The 19,189-nt window shown below is 37.7% G+C and overlaps 1 protein-coding gene across 1 annotated transcript in view; it reads left to right on the top strand.

The window, feature by feature from the left end:
- Nucleotides 1–4,689: 4,689 nt before the first annotated feature.
- Nucleotides 4,690–19,189, top strand: part of sptlc1 (serine palmitoyltransferase, long chain base subunit 1) — a gene marked incomplete at its 5' end in the record, with an annotated part of 44,051 nt that continues 29,551 nt past the window's right edge. The window contains 3 exons of the mRNA XM_080742624.1: nt 4,690–4,743; nt 10,324–10,431; nt 13,042–13,136. Of these exons, the coding sequence (XP_080598750.1) occupies nt 4,690–4,743; nt 10,324–10,431; nt 13,042–13,136 (257 nt within the window). The remainder of the gene's footprint in view (nt 4,744–10,323; nt 10,432–13,041; nt 13,137–19,189) is intronic.

Here is a 19,189-nt window from a genome sequence, read left to right on the forward strand (position 1 = left end):
GCTGCCATATTGAAATTTCAAGTAACTGTGGGTGGCTAATTGCCAAGTAAGTCTGGGTTTCCGAGGCTAATTGCCAAGTGACCCACAGAGACTACTCATGCCAATTTTCAGGCTTGTATCACCAAAATACCCAGGGGGCAAAGGAAGGTGTGCTGCATTTGCCCTGACATAAAAAGTTGTCCACCAGAAATATTATCTATGACCCAGTAGGATCACAACCTATATGGACAACCCGGTCAATTTGTACAACAAAGTCCAATATGGCCGCCTCAATATTAGCCCCTATTAGTTTTAATGGGGGGTGAATAGGGCAAAATGTTAGACTGAGGGATATTTCCACGAAACTTCACAGGTTGATCAATGGTATACATATGAACATTTTTTTGTATTGCAAGTTTCCATGAAATCCAATATGGCCGCCACAATATGGCCGCCATAATGTAAGGACCCAGAAAATAGGTTTTGCCTCTAACTTCTGAACCAGATGAGCTAGAAACGCAAACTTGGTGTCTATTTCATGGTGTCTGACCATGGGAGACTCAATGGAATAGCTAATTTTATTATTGGGTGTGTCTGGACCTTTATTGTGCATATTTGCAAGATGGTGGACTCCCAAAATAGAGCTTTAACATAATTTCTACCATTATTGTTGACTGCTTTTGCAAATACAAGCAATATGAATCCATTTGCTAAGATTTATGGCACAGAAGGGACTTATACCTGTATTATTCTTGAGTTTGCATGTTGTCAAAATGGCTGTAAACAAGATATTATATTTACTGTCCGATTCTACTGTATGTAGTTGTAGCAAAGACTTCAGATAAAATCAGAGACCAAAACAATGTATCTTAGAAATTATTTTTTTATTTAAAAAAAAGAGAGAGATTATCTCAATGAAATGAATGCAACTGCCTTTTTGGGTCTTTCATACATAGACATGCACATGCTTTCCAACAACTTCAGCTTCAGGGAAATTATAATGAACACATGATTAAAACAGGCTGCATTATAATGCAAATAATTGCTAGTCACTATCACTGTCATGTGTACCTATCCTGCTGCATCTTGTCTCCAGTCCTTGGCAACGACACCCCAAGTAGCATGCAATTCCCTTCTTCGCACATGAAGTTCAATCACCCGAGAGAGACTTAGAGTAGAACCGCTGCTCCTTCACTTGGAAAGGAGTCAGCTTAGGTGGTTCGGGCATCTAGTACGGATGCCCCCCGAGCGCCTTCCTAGGAAGGTCCTCGATGCACGTCCCACTGGGAGGAGACCCCGTGGCAGACCTAAGACCAGATGGAAGGATTATATATCCAGACTGGACTGGGAACGCCTCGGTATACTCCCAGAGGGAGTGGAGGAAGTTGCGCAGGATAAGGAAATCTGGAAGTCTCAGTTGGAACTGTTACCCCCGCGACCCGATTCCGGATAAGCGGTTGAAGATGGATGGATGGATGGCACATGAACAGTTTTTCTGGCAGCCTTTGATACAGCTACATGATATTGCCTTGTCCATTGATATAGGCCAGGCTGGCTCTGTAGATGTACAGGGGACTGCCTTCCCATCACTGAGAGACCATCCATATTCAGTGAAGCAAGGGATGTCTGGCTTCGCAATGTGTGCAGTTTTATCTATTATGGCTGCAAGAGCAGCTCTTTTCAGGTGCAGGCCAAAGGCATTTTCTGTAGGTGGCAGCAGCTTCAACAGGGTTGATCGGTTATTTAGGAACTTGTACACTCTCAGCTTTGCCAGGTCAAAGTCCTCCGAATGGTCAGCTTTTGATGCATATACAGCTATTGTGAGGTCTCTAGCCTGATTCTTGACATCCTCTGAGAGGGAATAAGAGGAATTTTCACCAAACTCCTGAAGTGCAGGGAGATCTAGACCCATGCTGGTCTTGAACCATGCCTTCTTTCCAGTGAAAAAGGGATAGCTGGTGGTATCTCTGCCACTCAGGCTGTGAATAAAGGGCAGGGCACGACACTGTGCGAGTCCAAGGGCTGAGACCATGTGATGGATAGGAAGATATGCATCCTGCTCTGTTCTCACCCACAGCTCTGGAAGGTCTAGGAGGTGGGTGGCAGCATGATATAGATGCCTATATCATGCTGCCGCCATGGGAAGGCAGTCCCCTGTCCATCTACAGAGCCAGCCTGGCCTATATCAATGGACAAGGCAATATCATGTAGCTGTATCAAAGGCTGCCAGAAAAACTGTTCATGTGCGAAGAAGGGAATTGCATGCTACTTGGGGTGTCGTTGCCAAGGACTGGAGACAAGATGCAGCAGGATAGGTACACATGACAGTGATAGTGACTAGCAATTATTTGCATTATAATGCAGCCTGTTTTAATCATGTGTTCATTATAATTTCCCTGAAGCTGAAGTTGTTGGAAAGCATGTGCATGTCTATGTGTGAAAGACCCAAAAAGGCAGTTGCATTCATTTCATTGAGATAATCTCTCTCTTTTTTTATATTTTTTTTAATAAAAAAATGTTCTAAGATACATTGTTTTGGTCTCTGATTTTATCTGAAGTCATTGCTACAACTACATACAGTAGAATCGGACAGGAAATATAATATCTCGTTTACAGCCATTTTGACAACATGCAAACTCAAGAATAATACAGGTATAAGTCCCTTCTGTGCCATAAATCTTAGCAAATGGATTCATATTGCTTGTATTTGCAAAAGCAGTCAACAATCATGGTAGAAATTATGTTAAAGCTCTATTTTGGGAATCCACCATCTTGCAAATATGCACAATAAAGGTCCAGACACACCCAATAATAAAATTAGCTATTCCATTGAGTCTCCCATGGTCAGACACCATGAAATAGACACCAAGTTTGCGTTTCTAGCTCATCTGGTTCAGAAGTTAGAGGCAAAACCTATTTTCTGGGTCCTTACATTATGGCGGCCATATTGTGGCGGCCATATTGGATTTCATGGAAACTTGCAATACAAAAAATGTTCATATGTATACCATTGATCAACCTGTGAAGTTTCGTGGAAATATCCCTCAGTTTAAAATTTTGCCCTATTCACCCCCCATTAAAACTAATAGGGGCTAATATTGAGGCGGCCATATTGGACTTTGTTGTACAAATTGACCGGGTTGTCCATATAGGTTGTGATCCTACTGGGTCATAGATAATATTTCTGGTGGACAACTTTTTATGTCGGGGCAAATGCAGGTTTCCCAAAAAAAGGCTGGTTTGCCCCCTGGGTAAAATAACCCTTTATATCACATAACTGCTCCAATTAGGTGTCAGCCATCTTGAAAAATGTCTGTCATCTTGAAAGTGTCCATTTCAAAGTGACCCATGGAAACTGCTAATGCCAATTTTCACGTTTGTATACATTAACTGAACGATTCTGCCAAAAATAAGCAGTTATTCTCTCCATGGGGCAAAAAGCCTCCGGGGGCTTCTTACCCCACACGAGGGGGGGGCCTATTACCCCAACGCTGTCATTGCAAAGAGTGTCATCTTAAATCTTAAACCTTTTTTATTTTTTAATTTTTTTAAGTTGATAATTTATCATAAGGCCTTCCTAATGATATACAAAAAATAAGTGAAGAGGTTCAACTTATTTACACCGAGTTTGGAACATTTTCACAGTGACAAAGAATTAGATCAGTTTATCTTAAATGTGTTTGATTGAGAAAGTTATGACCTGGATTAAGGTGAGACAATGAAATTTGGTATCCATGAAGAGCTAAGGATGCCAGGAATGTGCTGAAATCAAAATTTTTGCCACCTTGTAGTTCTGTAGTCAAATACAGCTGGGGGGCTTATTACCCCAGGGGGGCCTTTTCCCCCACTCTACCCTACCTATGTAACATTTTAAAAGAGATTTCCCTCACTTTGTTGGTAAGAAGATATTTGTATGGAAGATTCCAAATAACTTTCCAGTTCAAGTTATCTACAAATCTGGACCAATAGGATATTACATAAGGTGTTTTAGGTCGACCTTCCATGTATTCCATGACGGTCATGTTTCCTCCTCAACCTGAGAACCAGTGAGGTTTTCATAACGCAACGGTTTGAGCTGCAAACGTCAGATTATAAAAATAAAGTTCTTCCCCAAGTCTACTTTTACTCACAAATGACGCCGTTCAACCAGAATTACACGCCGCTCCCGGATTGTTGAATAAAAAGCATTTTTATCCTGTTTTCCCCTGTATTTCTCCCTCTAGTGGAGAGTCTCGTCATCGCTGTTCGCTCAGTAGTGAACGGAGATGCGATGACGAGACTCGCCACTAGAGGGGGAAATTCAGGAAATACAAGGATTAAAATGCTTTTTATTAAACAGTCCAGGAGCGGCGTGTAATTCTGGTGAAACGGCATCATTTCAAAGTAAAATTAGACTTGGGGAAGCACTTTATTTTTATAATCTGATGTTTGCAGCTCAAACCGTTGCGTTATGAAAACCTCATTGGATCTCAGGTTGAGGAGGAAACATGACCGTCATGTTGTATTCAGGGCTGAATCACTGCAGGACTACTGACTACACACACACACACGCACGCACGCACGCACGCACGCACACACACACACACACACACACACACACACACACACACACACACACACACACACACACACACACACACACACACGCGCAAACCTGACGTAATGTAACGTAAGGTAAGGGGGCGTGGCCTACGTGGAGCCAAAACAAAGATGGCGTCTGGACAGCAGTGGGTGTTGGTGGAGATGGTGCAGGCTTTCTATGAGGTAAAATAACATGTTTTATTATAAATATACTGTATGTATATAACTATAAAATATTAATAATAATAGTATGTTTTATTATAAATATACTATCATTGTTGGTGGAGATGCGGTTCAGGCTTTCTATGAGGTAAAATATTATATTTATCAACCTTTTTATCAGGTAAAACAACATGTTTTATATTAAAACACTCCTCCATGTTAGTTAGTTAGTTAGTTTGTTAGTGTTTGTTTTGGTTCTCTTTGTCATCAGTTTATTCAACAAACTGTGGGCTGAAGCGTCGCAGCTTCCGTACCTGACAAAAGAGCAGATCTACAAGCTATCAACGCGTCGCAAACGCGATGCGTTGATAGCTTGTAGATCTGCTCTTTTTGGGCCGAGCCGAGCGACACCACAGCAACAGTACTGGTTCTTTTCCTATTGGCTGTCCGACTCTCACATCCGGTCCAGAGCCCACCTACTGTATCCGGTGGTGTGCACGTGTCTTTAACATCGCAGACACGCGCTGTTTCCGTATCCGTTTTAGACCGGATGTGTAGGCCGCTAAATGAATTGATCCCGTTTTAAAGAGGAAGTAGAAGTCATTGTGTTGTCATGTGGAAACACTTAATGACTCGATCTGTGTTTAAATAAAGACAGACTGACATGATATGAATTATTTAATGATATGAATTATTTAATGGCTCAGTAATTACATGTTTTATTCATTGACTGATTGAAGAATGTATTGTCAGTTTGCATATGAAAAGTACAGTTTCATGACAGTACAGTTCACTGGAACCACTTTATGTATCTCATATAACATTGAATAGAACACAGTACTTTATGTATCTCATATAACATTGAATAGAACACAGTACTTTATGTATCTCATATAACATTGAATAGAACACAGTACTTTATGTATCTCGTATAACATTGAATAGAACACAGTACTTTATGTATCTCATATAACATTGAATAGAACACAGTACTTTATGTATCTCATATAACATTGAATAGAACAGTACTTTATGTATCTCATATAACATTGAATAGAACACAGTACTTTATGTATCTCATATAACATTGAATAGAACACAGTACTTTATGTATCTCATATAACATTGAATAGAACACAGTACTTTATGTATCTCATATAACATTGAATAGAACACAGTACTTTATGTATCTCATATAACATTGAATAGAACACAGTACTTTATGTATCTCATATAACATTGAATAGAACACAGTACTTTATGTATCTCATATAACATTGAATAGAACACAGTACTTTATGTATCTCATATAACATTGAATAGAACACAGTACTTTATGTATCTCATATAACATTGAATAGAACACAGTACTTTATGTATCTCATATAACATTGAATAGAACAGTACTTTATGTATCTCATATAACATTGAATAGAACACAGTACTTTATGTATCTCATATAACATTGAATAGAACACAGTACTTTATGTATCTCATATAACATTGAATAGAACACAGTACTTTATGTATCTCATATAACATTGAATAGAACACAGTACTTTATGTATCTCATATAACATTGAATAGAACACAGTACTTTATGTATCTCATATAACATTGAATAGAACACAGTACTTTATGTATCTCATATAACATTGAATAGAACACAGTACTTTATGTATCTCATATAACATTGAATAGAACACAGTACTTTATGTATCTCATATAACATTGAATAGAACACAGTACTTTATGTATCTCATATAACATTGAATAGAACACAGTACTTTATGTATCTCATATAACATTGAATAGAACAGTACTTTATGTATCTCATATAACATTGAATAGAACACAGTACTTTATGTATCTCATATAACATTGAATAGAACACAGTACTTTATGTATCTCATATAACATTGAATAGAACACAGTACTTTATGTATCTCATATAACATTGAATAGAACACAGTACTTTATGTATCTCATATAACATTGAATAGAACACATTGCTTTATGTATCTCATATAACATTGAATAGAACAGTACTTTATGTATCTCATATAACATTGAATAGAACAGTACTTTATGTATCTCATATAACATTGAATAGAACACAGTACTTTATGTATCTCATATAACATTGAATAGAACAGTACTTTATGTATCTCATATAACATGGAATAGAACAGTGCTTTATGTATCTCATATAACATTGAATAGAACACAGTGCTTTATGTATCTCATATAACATTGAATAGAACAGTACTTTATGTATCTCATATAACATTGAATAGAACACAGTAATTTATGTATCTCATATAACATTGAATAGAACACAGTGCTTTATGTATCTCATTTAACATTGAATAGAACACAGTGCTTTATGTATCTCATATAACATTGAATAGAACAGTACTTTATGTATCTCGTATAACATTGAATAGAACAGTGCTTTATGTATCTCATATAACATTGAATAGAACACAGTACTTTATGTATCTCATATAACATTGAATAGAACACAGTGCTTTATGTATCTCATATAACATTGAATAGAACACAGTACTTTATGTATCTCATATAACATTGAATAGAACACAGTACTTTATGTATCTCATATAACATTGAATAGAACAGTACTTTATGTATCTCGTATAACATTGAATAGAACACAGTGCTTTATGTATCTCATATAACATTGAATAGAACTGAACAGTACTTTATGTATCTCATATAACATTGAATAGAACACAGTACTTTATGTATCTCATATAACATTGATTGATTGATTGATTGATTGAAGACTTTATTAGAAGTTTGCATAGGAAAAGGTACAGTTTCATGACGGTACAGTTCACTGGTACAAGGTCTACTAAAAGGAGATCCATGAAAAGACTAAGCTTATTTCCACTGGAAACCATTGAAGTATCTCATATAACATTGAATGACAGACAAATAGAACACAGTACTATGAAGTAGATATGTAAAGAAAAACAAAAAAGAAAACAGTAAGTCTAAACAAACAGTATATACAAAGAAGGGGCAGGGGAGGGTAGGGTTGGGCTAGGTTAATTTTTTACCAGTTGCGAACGGCTGCTGCCTGTAAGTGGTTTTTCAGGGCAATTTTAAAGGATGCTAGTGATCCACACTCCTTTATGGCCTTCGGTAAGGCTTTCCACATTTTGGTGGTATAGCAGAAAAAAGAGTTTGACCCTTTGACGGTTTTGACTCTGGGTTGAAAGTGATCTGTGGCGCTGCCTCTGGTGTTGTAATTATGGACATCCTTAATGTTTATAAAGTATTTTGATAGGTACTTGGGTATCATATTGGTGTAGTGTATCTTGTACACCAGGCCCATTGCAAGTTGCTGTACTCTGTCATCTACTCTGAGCCACCCCACTCTTAACTGGTGAGTAGCGGTGAGGTGAGTCTGATAGGGAAGGTTAAGCAGGACCCTAATTAGTTTATTTTGGGCTGTTTGGAGTTTAGTTTTCAGGGCTTGTGGGGCGTCACGATACCATACGTGGACTCCGTAGTCAAAGAGGGGCTGGATTATTGCACCAGCTATGGTCTTCAGTGTGTTGAAATTGACCATCGGGGCGATCCTCTGTAGGAAACGAGTTTGTTGAATACATTGAATAGAACACAGTAATTTATGTATCTCATATAACATTGAATAGAACACAGTACTTTATGTATCTCATATAACATTGAATAGAACACAGTGCTTTATGTATCTCATATAACATTGAATAGAACACAGTGCTTTATGTATCTCATATAACATTGAATAGAACACAGTACTTTATGTTTCTCATATAACATTGAATAGAACACAGTGCTTTATGTATCTCATATAACATTGAATAGAACACAGTACTTTATGTATCTCATATAACATTGAATAGAACAGTACTTTATGTATCTCATATAACATTGAATAGAACAGTGCTTTATGTATCTCATATAACATTGAATAGAACACAGTACTTTATGTATCTCATATAACATTGAATAGAACAGTACTTTATGTATCTCATAATAACATTGAATAGAACACAGTACTTTATGTATCTCATAATAACATTGAATAGAACACAGTGCTTTATGTATCTCATATAACATTGAATGGAACACAGTGCTTTATGTATCTCATGTAACATTGAATAGAACACAGTGCTTTATGTATCTCATATAATTGTATGTATCTCATATAACATTGAATAGAACACAGTGCTTTATGTATCTCATATAATTGTATGTATCTCATATAACATTGAATAGAACACAGTGCTTTATGTATCTCATATAATTGTATGTCTCATATAACATTGAATAGAACACAGTGCTTTATGTATCTCATATAACATTGAAAGACAGACGTATAGAACACAGTACTGGACAAATAAATAATAGTAAAAAGTTAAATGGGAGATGTTTGCAAAGGGGAAGTAGGTGTGGGCTTAGTCTATTACCAGTCTCGAGTAGCAGCTGTCTGCAGGAGACTTTTCATACCAGTTTTGAAGGAGGTTAGGGATTACCCTCCTTTAGATCTTGTGGTACTAGTCTGTAAAGCCCGGGATTCGAACCGAGTTCCAGGCGTTATTGATTGATTGATTTGAGTGAAGACTTTATTAGACGTTTGCAATAGAAAAAAGTACAGTTTCATGACAGTACAGTTCACTGGTACAAGGTCAACTAAATGTAGATCCTTATTTACACAGGAACCACTTTATGTATCTCATATAACAGGGGTCTTCAACAAGGGGTCCGGGACCCCTAGGGGGTCCTCAGAGTTACTACAGGGGGTCCTACAAATCTTCTAATCTTTTTTATATTAACAACTTGAACCCTAGTTTCCAAATTCTGAGAACTGTAGCCAAAAACAGCAGATCTACAAGCTCACAACGCCTCGCACTGCGAGGCGTTGTGAGCTTGTAGATCTGCTCGACAAGAGGTTTGGTGACAAAGAGGTTTGGTGTAGAGGGGAAAAAGAGCAGACAGTTCACTGGTACAATGTCAACTAAAAGGAAACTCGGATAAGGCAAGGCCTATCTGTTATTTTCCATAATATCCTTCTATACCTCTGTAAACTATGCCTAAACGGTTAAACCTAACCTTAACCTCAGTAAAACAGTGCCAAAACGCTATTCGTAATCTTAAAGATTGTTTTTTTTTGGGGGGGGGGGGGGGGGGGCTTTTATGCCTTTATTGATAGGACAGTAGACTGACAGGAAAATGGGGTGAGAGATGGGGAGTGACAGGCGGCAAGAGTCGTTCAGATTGGGAATCGAACCGCCGACCCCACCAGGCATCCATGCCTATGTGTAAATGCATAAGTGGTATGCGCCTCGACCAGTAGGCCAGAGGGTGCCCCACCCTATTCCCAATCTTAACCTCAGAAAGATATGCTTAATACTAATGTTATTAATATTGACGCTATTCATCAGGCGCATGTCGTGTGTGTGTGTGTGTGTGTGTGTGTGTGTGTGTGTGTGTGTGTGTGTGTGTGTGTGTGTGTGTGTGTGTGTGTGTGTGTGTGTGTGTGTGTGTGTGTGTGTGTGTGTGTGTGTGTGTGTGTGTGTGTGTGTCCACCAGGCTCCTGCCTATCACTTGATCCTAGAAGGGTTTCTCATCTTATGGATTATCAGGCTTCTGTTCTCAAAGACCTACAAACTACAGGAGACCTACAAGCTGACTGAGAAGGTAACATTTATATATCTGTATCTTCTGTAATATAATTACTTTTTTAAACCTTCATATATTCTAGATTCATTGTGCATGAAATGAAATATTAATTTATTGTTATGGCATACAGCTAATTAAAATCCAATATCCATATCTCAAAACATTAGAATATTACTTCAAAAGAAGGATTTATGAATAAATGTTAAACGTTTGAAAGGTTACCGTAAATTCTCTTATAGGAACCCGGGCTATTATTTGTCTCAAGAGTAGCGGGCACCAGGCTCTTGTTGGAAGCAGGACAGTATAAGAGACAAGGCTTTTATTCCTATTTCTCAAAAATATCAGAATGATTCAGATCAGATTTTTGCCAGACCCATGAAATGGGTAGGCCTACATAAGCAAATGTCGGTCTGTCCGGGTTTTCTATATAAAGGGTATATATGATGATGACATGATGATGACATGCCTACAAAAGGCATGATGTCATACTAGCTAGCGATTCTAGGGAGGGAGGGACAGACAGCCTATAAAGGGACAGACAGCCTATAAATGTACCATTAAATTTATAGGCCCAGAGGGTTGGCAGAACCGGGGTCTGGCACAACCAGGTTGACCTGGTCTTGTTTTATTAGATACCGTATTTTTGGAAAAAAATATAAATATTATATATTATATATTAGGTTATTTATAAAGAAAAGCGTTTTTATTGGAAAATCATCATAGAAAGGCTCATACAGAGATAACATTCTGCTGTATTGTATTGCATTAACCAATTCATACTGAAAATCAGCTCCTCATAATGTGTATCAGAATAGAATACAGTCCACACAGCATACTGCTGGGGAATAAAAAACACTACATTTCCCATCAAGCTCAGCGGCTCGTTTCGTCATTCAGATGCGACTCTCCCTGGTAAACAGGAACCACAGGATACTAGCATGGATACTAGTATAGCCGCATTAGCTTCATTGAGCTTCATTTACTGTTTGGATTAAACTTCCACGCTAAAGATTTCATGTGCGGCCGTCATCCACGCCGATGTTCGCGAGGACTACGCACACGCACGCGCCCCGGTAAGTTGCCAAAGTCATCCGTCTTTGCCAAACGGAACGTGAAATGAGCGGCGTCCAAATATCGCTGCGCAGTTTGTAGACAGTGTACGGTAAATCACCGTAACAGCTGGCTTGGGATGTGAGTGACAGTCAGACAGAGTGGAGAAAGGTACTCCTGAATGATACGTAACGTAAAAAAAAAGAGGAAAAAGGAGGCTCTTATTGGAGCGTCGGCTCTTAATTACTTAATTCAATTGCGCACCCGGAAATTAAAGCAGGTCCGGTTCTTTATTAAATATAGGATATTATTAGAGCATTTACGGTATGTTAAATTCAGGGCTGGGACTCAATTAAAATAATCAAATTAATCAGAGGCTTTGTAATTAATTCATCTTCCTCCAACACAACACAGATTCTCTGTGTGTGGGGTTCAGGTCAGGCCAGTTCGCTGGTCAGTACACCAGTTACTAGTAGTTTAATACCATGGTTACTAGTAGTTTAATACCATGGTTACTAGTAGTTTAATACCATGGTTACTAGTAGTTTAATACCATGGTCAGTACACCAGTTACTAGTAGTTTAATACCATGGTTACTAGTAGTTTAATACCATGGTTACTAGTAGTTTAATACCATGGTTACTAGTAGTTTAATACCATGGTTACTAGTAGTTTAATACCATGGTTACTAGTAGTTTAGGCTCAGGTACCAAGTGCTTCTGGCTAAAGGAAATCATGATTTCCATAAAGCTTGTCAACCTACAGAAGCCAAAGTGCTTTACACAATAGGAATGGGTTTTAGTTATATAAAACATAATACAACATAATCAAACATATATATCATGTCTTGTAGAAGAAAGAGGACCTGCTTGAGGAATGGGTTAGGAGTATATAAAACCCCTTTCAGGGGCGTTAATTGGGTATGCAGCTGCCATACCCTGGGTCCAGGGGGGAAAATAAAAGTTATTTATAAGTCCATGAATGTCTCTTTTCTATATGTGCTGGTTATTATGTTGTTAAATTACAGTAAAATAACTACAAATGCAAAATGTAACAAAATGGTCACTTTAACAAGGTATTATAATTGTATTCTCCCCATCTTGACAGAATGGTATATTCCCAGGTTCCGCAGGTCAGCAGCACAGGTGCAATGCATTATTGTTAATTGTGGCACGTTTACTAACATGCAAAGTTTAGCTGCACTCAAACAACCGTTCCAGGCTGCCATATCCAGCCCAAGAAACCGTAGAAACCCGGGGAAAAAAACTGACAAAGCTCGTTTTTTTTCAGACATTCTGCGAGGCGTTGTGAGCATGTAGATCGTCTATTTTCACAATAGAACCGTGTTATACAAAATGTAATGCCTATTTTCCACGAGGACTCCCATCTTTGCATTACCCTAGCTTTTGCTGAACTGACCCCACTGACCCCTTTATAAAACATAATCAAACATATGAAACATAATAAAACATAATTATATCATCATCTTGTAGGAGAAGGAGGACCTGATTGAGGAATGGGTTAGGAGTATATTAACATTTAAAACATAATTAAATATATCATGTATTGTATTTGTAGGAGAAAGAGGACCTGATTGAGGAGTGGCAGCCTGAACCTCTGGTTCCCCCTGGGTCCAAAGACCAGTCTCATCTCAAGTATGACATCATCACTGGGTAAGACAAAACTCTGTGTCTCAAAGTATTTGAATAGTGGAATATTGGACAGGACTGGCCAAACGGTCAAATATTAAGTAAGCAAGAGGCCAACATTGTGAAAATAGCAGATCTACTGAGCATGTAGATCTGCTATTTTCACAATATTTATCTGTGGAACCGAGTCATTAAATGTAATACCTACAATTCCAAGTGCTTGTCAGGGTGGGGGTCCCCAGTTCAAATATGTTTATTTTGGGGGTCACAGCCTAAAAAGGTTTGAGAAGCCCTGGTATAGAGCATTAAGAAATGCATCCACCAGCCTCTCATAGACTGCACTGTATTCTATAAATATAGTGTTTGTTCATAGCATCCAGTTGGCTCTCATAGACTGCACTGTGTTCTATATATAAATATAGTGTTCATAGCATCCAGTTGGCTCTCATAGACGGCAGTGTATTCTATATATAAATATAGTGTTTGTTCATACCATCCAGTTGACTCTCATAGACTACACTGTATTCTATATATAAATATAGTGTTCATAGCATCCAGTTGACTCTCATAGACTGCACTGTGTTCTATATATAAATATAGTGTTCATAGCATCCAGTTGGCTCTCATAGACTGCACTGTATTCTATAAATATAGTGTTCATAGCATCCAGTTGGCTCTCATAGACTGCACTGTGTTCTATATAAATATAGTGTTTGTTCATAGCATCCAGTTGACTCTCATAGACTGCACTGTGTTCTATATATAAATATAGTGTTTGTTCATAGCATCCAGTTGGCTCTCATAGACTGCACTGTGTTCTATATATAAATATAGTGTTCATAGCATCCAGTTGGCTCTCATAGACTGCACTGTGTTCTATATATAAATATAGTGTTCATAGCATCCAGTTGACTCTCATAGACTGCACTGTATTCTATATATAAATATAGTGTTCATAGCATCCAGTTGACTCTCATAGACTGCACTGTGTTCTATATATAAATATAGTGTTCATAGCATCCAGTTGACTCTCTTTGACTGCAGTGTATTCTATATATAAATATAGTGTTCATAGCATCCAGTTGACTCTCATAGACTGCACTGTGTTCTATATATAAATATAGTGTTTGTTCATAGCATCCAGTTGACTCTCATAGACTGCACTGTGTTCTATATATAAATATAGTGTTTGTTCATAGCATCCAGTTGGCTCTCATAGACTGCACTGTGTTCTATATATAAATATAGTGTTTGTTCATAGCATCCAGTTGACTCTCATAGACTGCACTGTGTTCTATATATAAATATAGTGTTTGTTCATAGCATCCAGTTGACTCTCATAGACTGCACTGTATTCTATATATAAATATAGTGTTCATAGCATCCAGTTGACTCTCATAGACTGCACTGTGTTCTATATATAAATATAGTGTTCATAGCATCCAGTTGACTCTCATAGACTGCACTGTGTTCTATATATAAATATAGTGTTCATAGCATCCAGTTGGCTCTCATAGACTGCACTGTGTTCTATATATAAATATAGTGTTTGTTCATAGCATCCAGTTGACTCTCATAGAGTGCACTGTGTTCTATATATAAATATAGTGTTCATAGCATCCAGTTGACTCTCATAGACTGCACTGTGTTCTATATATAAATATAGTGTTCATAGCATCCAGTTGACTCTCATAGACTGCACTGTGTTCTATATATAAATATAGTGTTTGTTCATAGCATCCAGTTGGCTCTCATAGACTGCACTGTGTTCTATATATAAATATAGTGTTCATAGCATCCAGTTGGCTCTCATAGACTGCACTGTGTTCTATATATAAATATAGTGTTTGTTCATAGCATCCAGTTGACTCTCATAGACTGCACTGTGTTCTATATATAAATATAGTGTTCATAGCATCCAGTTGACTCTCATAGACTGCACTGTGTTCTATATATAAATATAGTGTTCATAGCATCCAGTTGACTCTCATAGACTGCACTGTGTTCTATATATAAATATAGTGTTCATAGCATCCAGTTGACTCTCATAGACTGCACTGTGTTCTATATATAAATATAGTGTTCATAGCATCCAGTTGGCTCTCATAGACTGCACTGTGTTCTATATGTAAATATAGTGTTCATAGCATCCAGTTGGTTCTCATAGACTGCACTGTGTTCTATATATAAATATAGAACACAGCGAGACCCGAAACACCCGTCGACCCCAGGCTACATCACTGATGATACGTCCCAGTTGCATCCTTGTGATGTTTTTTTTTCATTATTAGTTCTATTTATAGTGGCTCATAGGAATAGACTATGTGACAACCAGGAATAGTTTGGTGACCACCGGAGACTCGGTTGACGGCCGGAATTTAGACGGCACCCGGGAGCAGGTTGGGTTAGCGCCCCAGCCTGTGTCTTCCGTGAGGAAGAAGCCCAACAAATCCACGGTGAGGCCTTTAGGAGGGCCATTCAACTGCAGCAGCTGAATGGAATGTTTGGATTGGGGTCTGGTGCAACGCACAGGTTCTGAACCTGGTGAGAGCAGGAGAGGACCTGGTGAGACGTAGGAGGAGCCCGGCCAGGAGTCAACCCATAGAGCCTAGTTCTTCCACGCGCCAGAATAGTACCCCCAATCCCGGCAGAGTAGTTCCGGTGCAGCACATTGAGTGACCCTGTCTTTCCCTAATAGGACTGATCGTGGATAGCTACTGGGACGTACGTCGGGACTTGATCAACCCCGGCGGGGTCACCTGGGCGAGGGTGTATGATGTTGCGAGACCCGAAACACCCGTCGACCCCAGGCTACATCACTGATGATACGTCCCAGTTGCATCCTTGTGATGTTTTTTTTTTTTCATAGTGTTCATAGCATCCAGTTGACTCCCATAGACTGCACTGTTGCTATATATAAATATAGTGTTTGTTCATAGCATCCAGTTGGCTCTCATAGACTGCACTGTATTCTATATATAAATATAGTGTTTGTTCATAGCATCCAGTTGGCTCTCATAGACTGCACTGTGTTCTATATATAAATATAGTGTTTGTTCATAACATCCAGTTGACTCTCATAGACTGCACTGTGTTCTATATATAAATATAGTGTTCATAGCATCCAGTTGACTCTCATAGACTGCACTGTGTTCTATATATAAATATAGTGTTCATAGCATCCAGTTGACTCTCATAGACTACACTGTATTCTATAAATATAGTGTTCATAGCATCCAGTTGACTCTCATAGACTGCACTGTGTTCTATATATAAATATAGTGTTCATAGATTCCAGTTGGCTCTCATAGACTGCACTGTATTCTATAAATATAGTGTTCATAGCATCCAGTTGACTCTCATAGACTGCACTGTGTTCTATATATAAATATAGTGTTCATAGCATCCAGTTGACTCTCATAGACTGCACTGTGTTCTATATATAAATATAGTGTTTGTTCATAGCATCCAGTTGACTCTCATAGACTGCACTGTGTTCTATATATAAATATAGTGTTCATAGCATCCAATTGACTGTCATAGACTGCAGTGTATTCTATATATAAATATAGTGTTTGTTCATAGCATCCAGTTGACTCTCATAGACTGCACGGTGTTCTATATATAAATATAGTGTTTGTTCATAGCATCCAGTTGGCTCTCATAGACTGCAATGTATTCTATATATAAATATAGTGTTTGTTCATAGCATCCAGTTGACTCTCATAGACTGCACTGTGTTCTATATATAAATATAGTGTTCATAGCATCCAATTGACTGTCATAGACTGCAGTGTATTCTATATATAAATATAGTGTTTGTTCATAGCATCCAGTTGACTCTCATAGACTGCACTGTGTTCTATATATAAATATAGTGTTTGTTCATAGCATCCAGTTGGCTCTCATAGACTGCAATGTATTCTATATATAAATATAGTGTTCATAGCATCCAATTGACTCTCATAGACTGCAGTGTATTTTATATATAAATATAGTGTTCATAGCATCCAGTTGACTCTCATAGACTGCAATGTATTCTATATATAAATATAGTGTTCATAGCATCCAGTTGACTCTCATAGACTGCAATGTATTCTATATATAAATATAGTGTTCATAGCATCCAATTGACTCTCATAGACTGCAGTGTATTCTATATATAAATATAGTGTTCATAGCATCCAGTTGGCTCTCATAGACTGCACTGTGTTCTATATATAAATATAGTGTTCATAGCATCCAGTTGACTCTCATAGACTGCAATGTATTCTATATATAAATATAGTGTTCATAGCATCCAGTTGACTCTCATAGACTGCAATGCATTCTATATATAAATATAGTGTTCATAGCATCCAGTTGACTCTCATAGACTGCAATGTATTCTATATATAAATATAGTGTTCATAGCATCCAGTTGACTCTCATAGACTGCAATGTATTCTATATATATAAATATAGTGTTCATAGCATCCAGTTGGCTCTCATAGACTGCACTGTGTTCTATATATATAAATATAGTGTTCATAGCATCCAGTTGACTCTCATAGACTGCAATGTATTCTATCCAGTTGGCTCTCATAGACTGCAATGTATTCTATATATAAATATAGTGTTCATAGCATCCAATTGACTCTCATAGACTGCAGTGTATTCTATATATAAATATAGTGTTCATAGCATCCAGTTGACTCTCATAGACTGCAATGTGTTCTATATATAAATATAGTGTTCATAGCATCCAGTTGACTCTCATAGACTGCAATGTATTCTATATATAAATATAGTGTTCATAGCATCCAGTTGACTCTCATAGACTGCAATGTATTCTATATATAAATATAGTGTTCATAGCATCCAGTTGACTCTCATAGACTGCAATGTATTCTATATATATATAAATATAGTGTTCATAGCATCCAGTTGGCTCTCATAGACTGCACTGTGTTTATATATAAATATAGTGTTCATAGCATCCAGTTGACTCTCATAGACTGCAATGTATTCTATATATAAATATAGTGTTCATAGCATCCAGTTGACTCTCATAGACTGCAATGTATTCTATATATAAATATAGTGTTCATAGCATCCAGTTGGCTCTCATAGACTGCACTGTGTTCTATATATAAATATAGTGTTCATAGCATCCAGTTGACTCTCATAGATTGCAATGTATTCTATATATATAAATATAGTGTTCATAGCATCCAGTTGGCTCTCATAGACTGCACTGTATTCTATATATATAAATATAGTGTTCATAGCATCCAGTTGACTCTCATAGACTGCAATGTATTCTATATATATAAATATAGTGTTCATAGCATCCAGTTGGCTCTCATAGACTGCACTGTATTCTATATATATAAATATAGTGTTCATAGCATCCAGTTGACTCTCATAGACTGCAATGTATTCTATATATAAATATAGTGTTCATAGCATCCAGTTGACTCTCATAGACTGCACTGTGTTCTATATATAAATATAGTGTTAATAGGATCCAGTTGGCTCTCATAGACTGCACTGTATTCTATAAATATAGTGTTCATAGCATCCAGTTGACTCTCATAGACTGCACTGTGTTCTATATATAAATATAGTGTTCATAGCATCCAGTTGACTCTCATAGACTGCACTGTATTCTAGGGCTGCAAGCGAACCTTCGGGGATTAGAACGTTCGTTCGTTACATTGGCAATCGAAGTTCGAAATTAATGGGTTCAGGTTTTTTTTTTTTTTTTTTTTTTACACGAAAAATAATTATCAGAATGTGATAGGCCTATTCAGAATATCACAGTAGTAGAGATTAGTCCCCCCAGGAATCCGCGATTCCGCGATCACAGAATTTTTCGCGGAACTCGCGACCACCCGCGGATTTCACGGCCATTCGCGGACTTTTCTGACGGCCGCGGAATAACAGTCGCGAGTGGCAGCAGAGCGGCGGGAGTAGTCATTACTACTATTATAAAACGATGTGTACATGGTTTGATCAGTGGCCACCTCATACAGAGTAGTTATTACTACTATTATAAAACGATGTGTACATGGTCTGGCCAGTGGCCACCTCAT

This window comes from Nannobrachium achirus (genome assembly GCF_963921795.1).
Source record: "Nannobrachium achirus genome assembly, chromosome: 15".
In the NCBI taxonomy this organism is placed as follows: Eukaryota; Metazoa; Chordata; class Actinopteri; order Myctophiformes; family Myctophidae; genus Nannobrachium; species Nannobrachium achirus.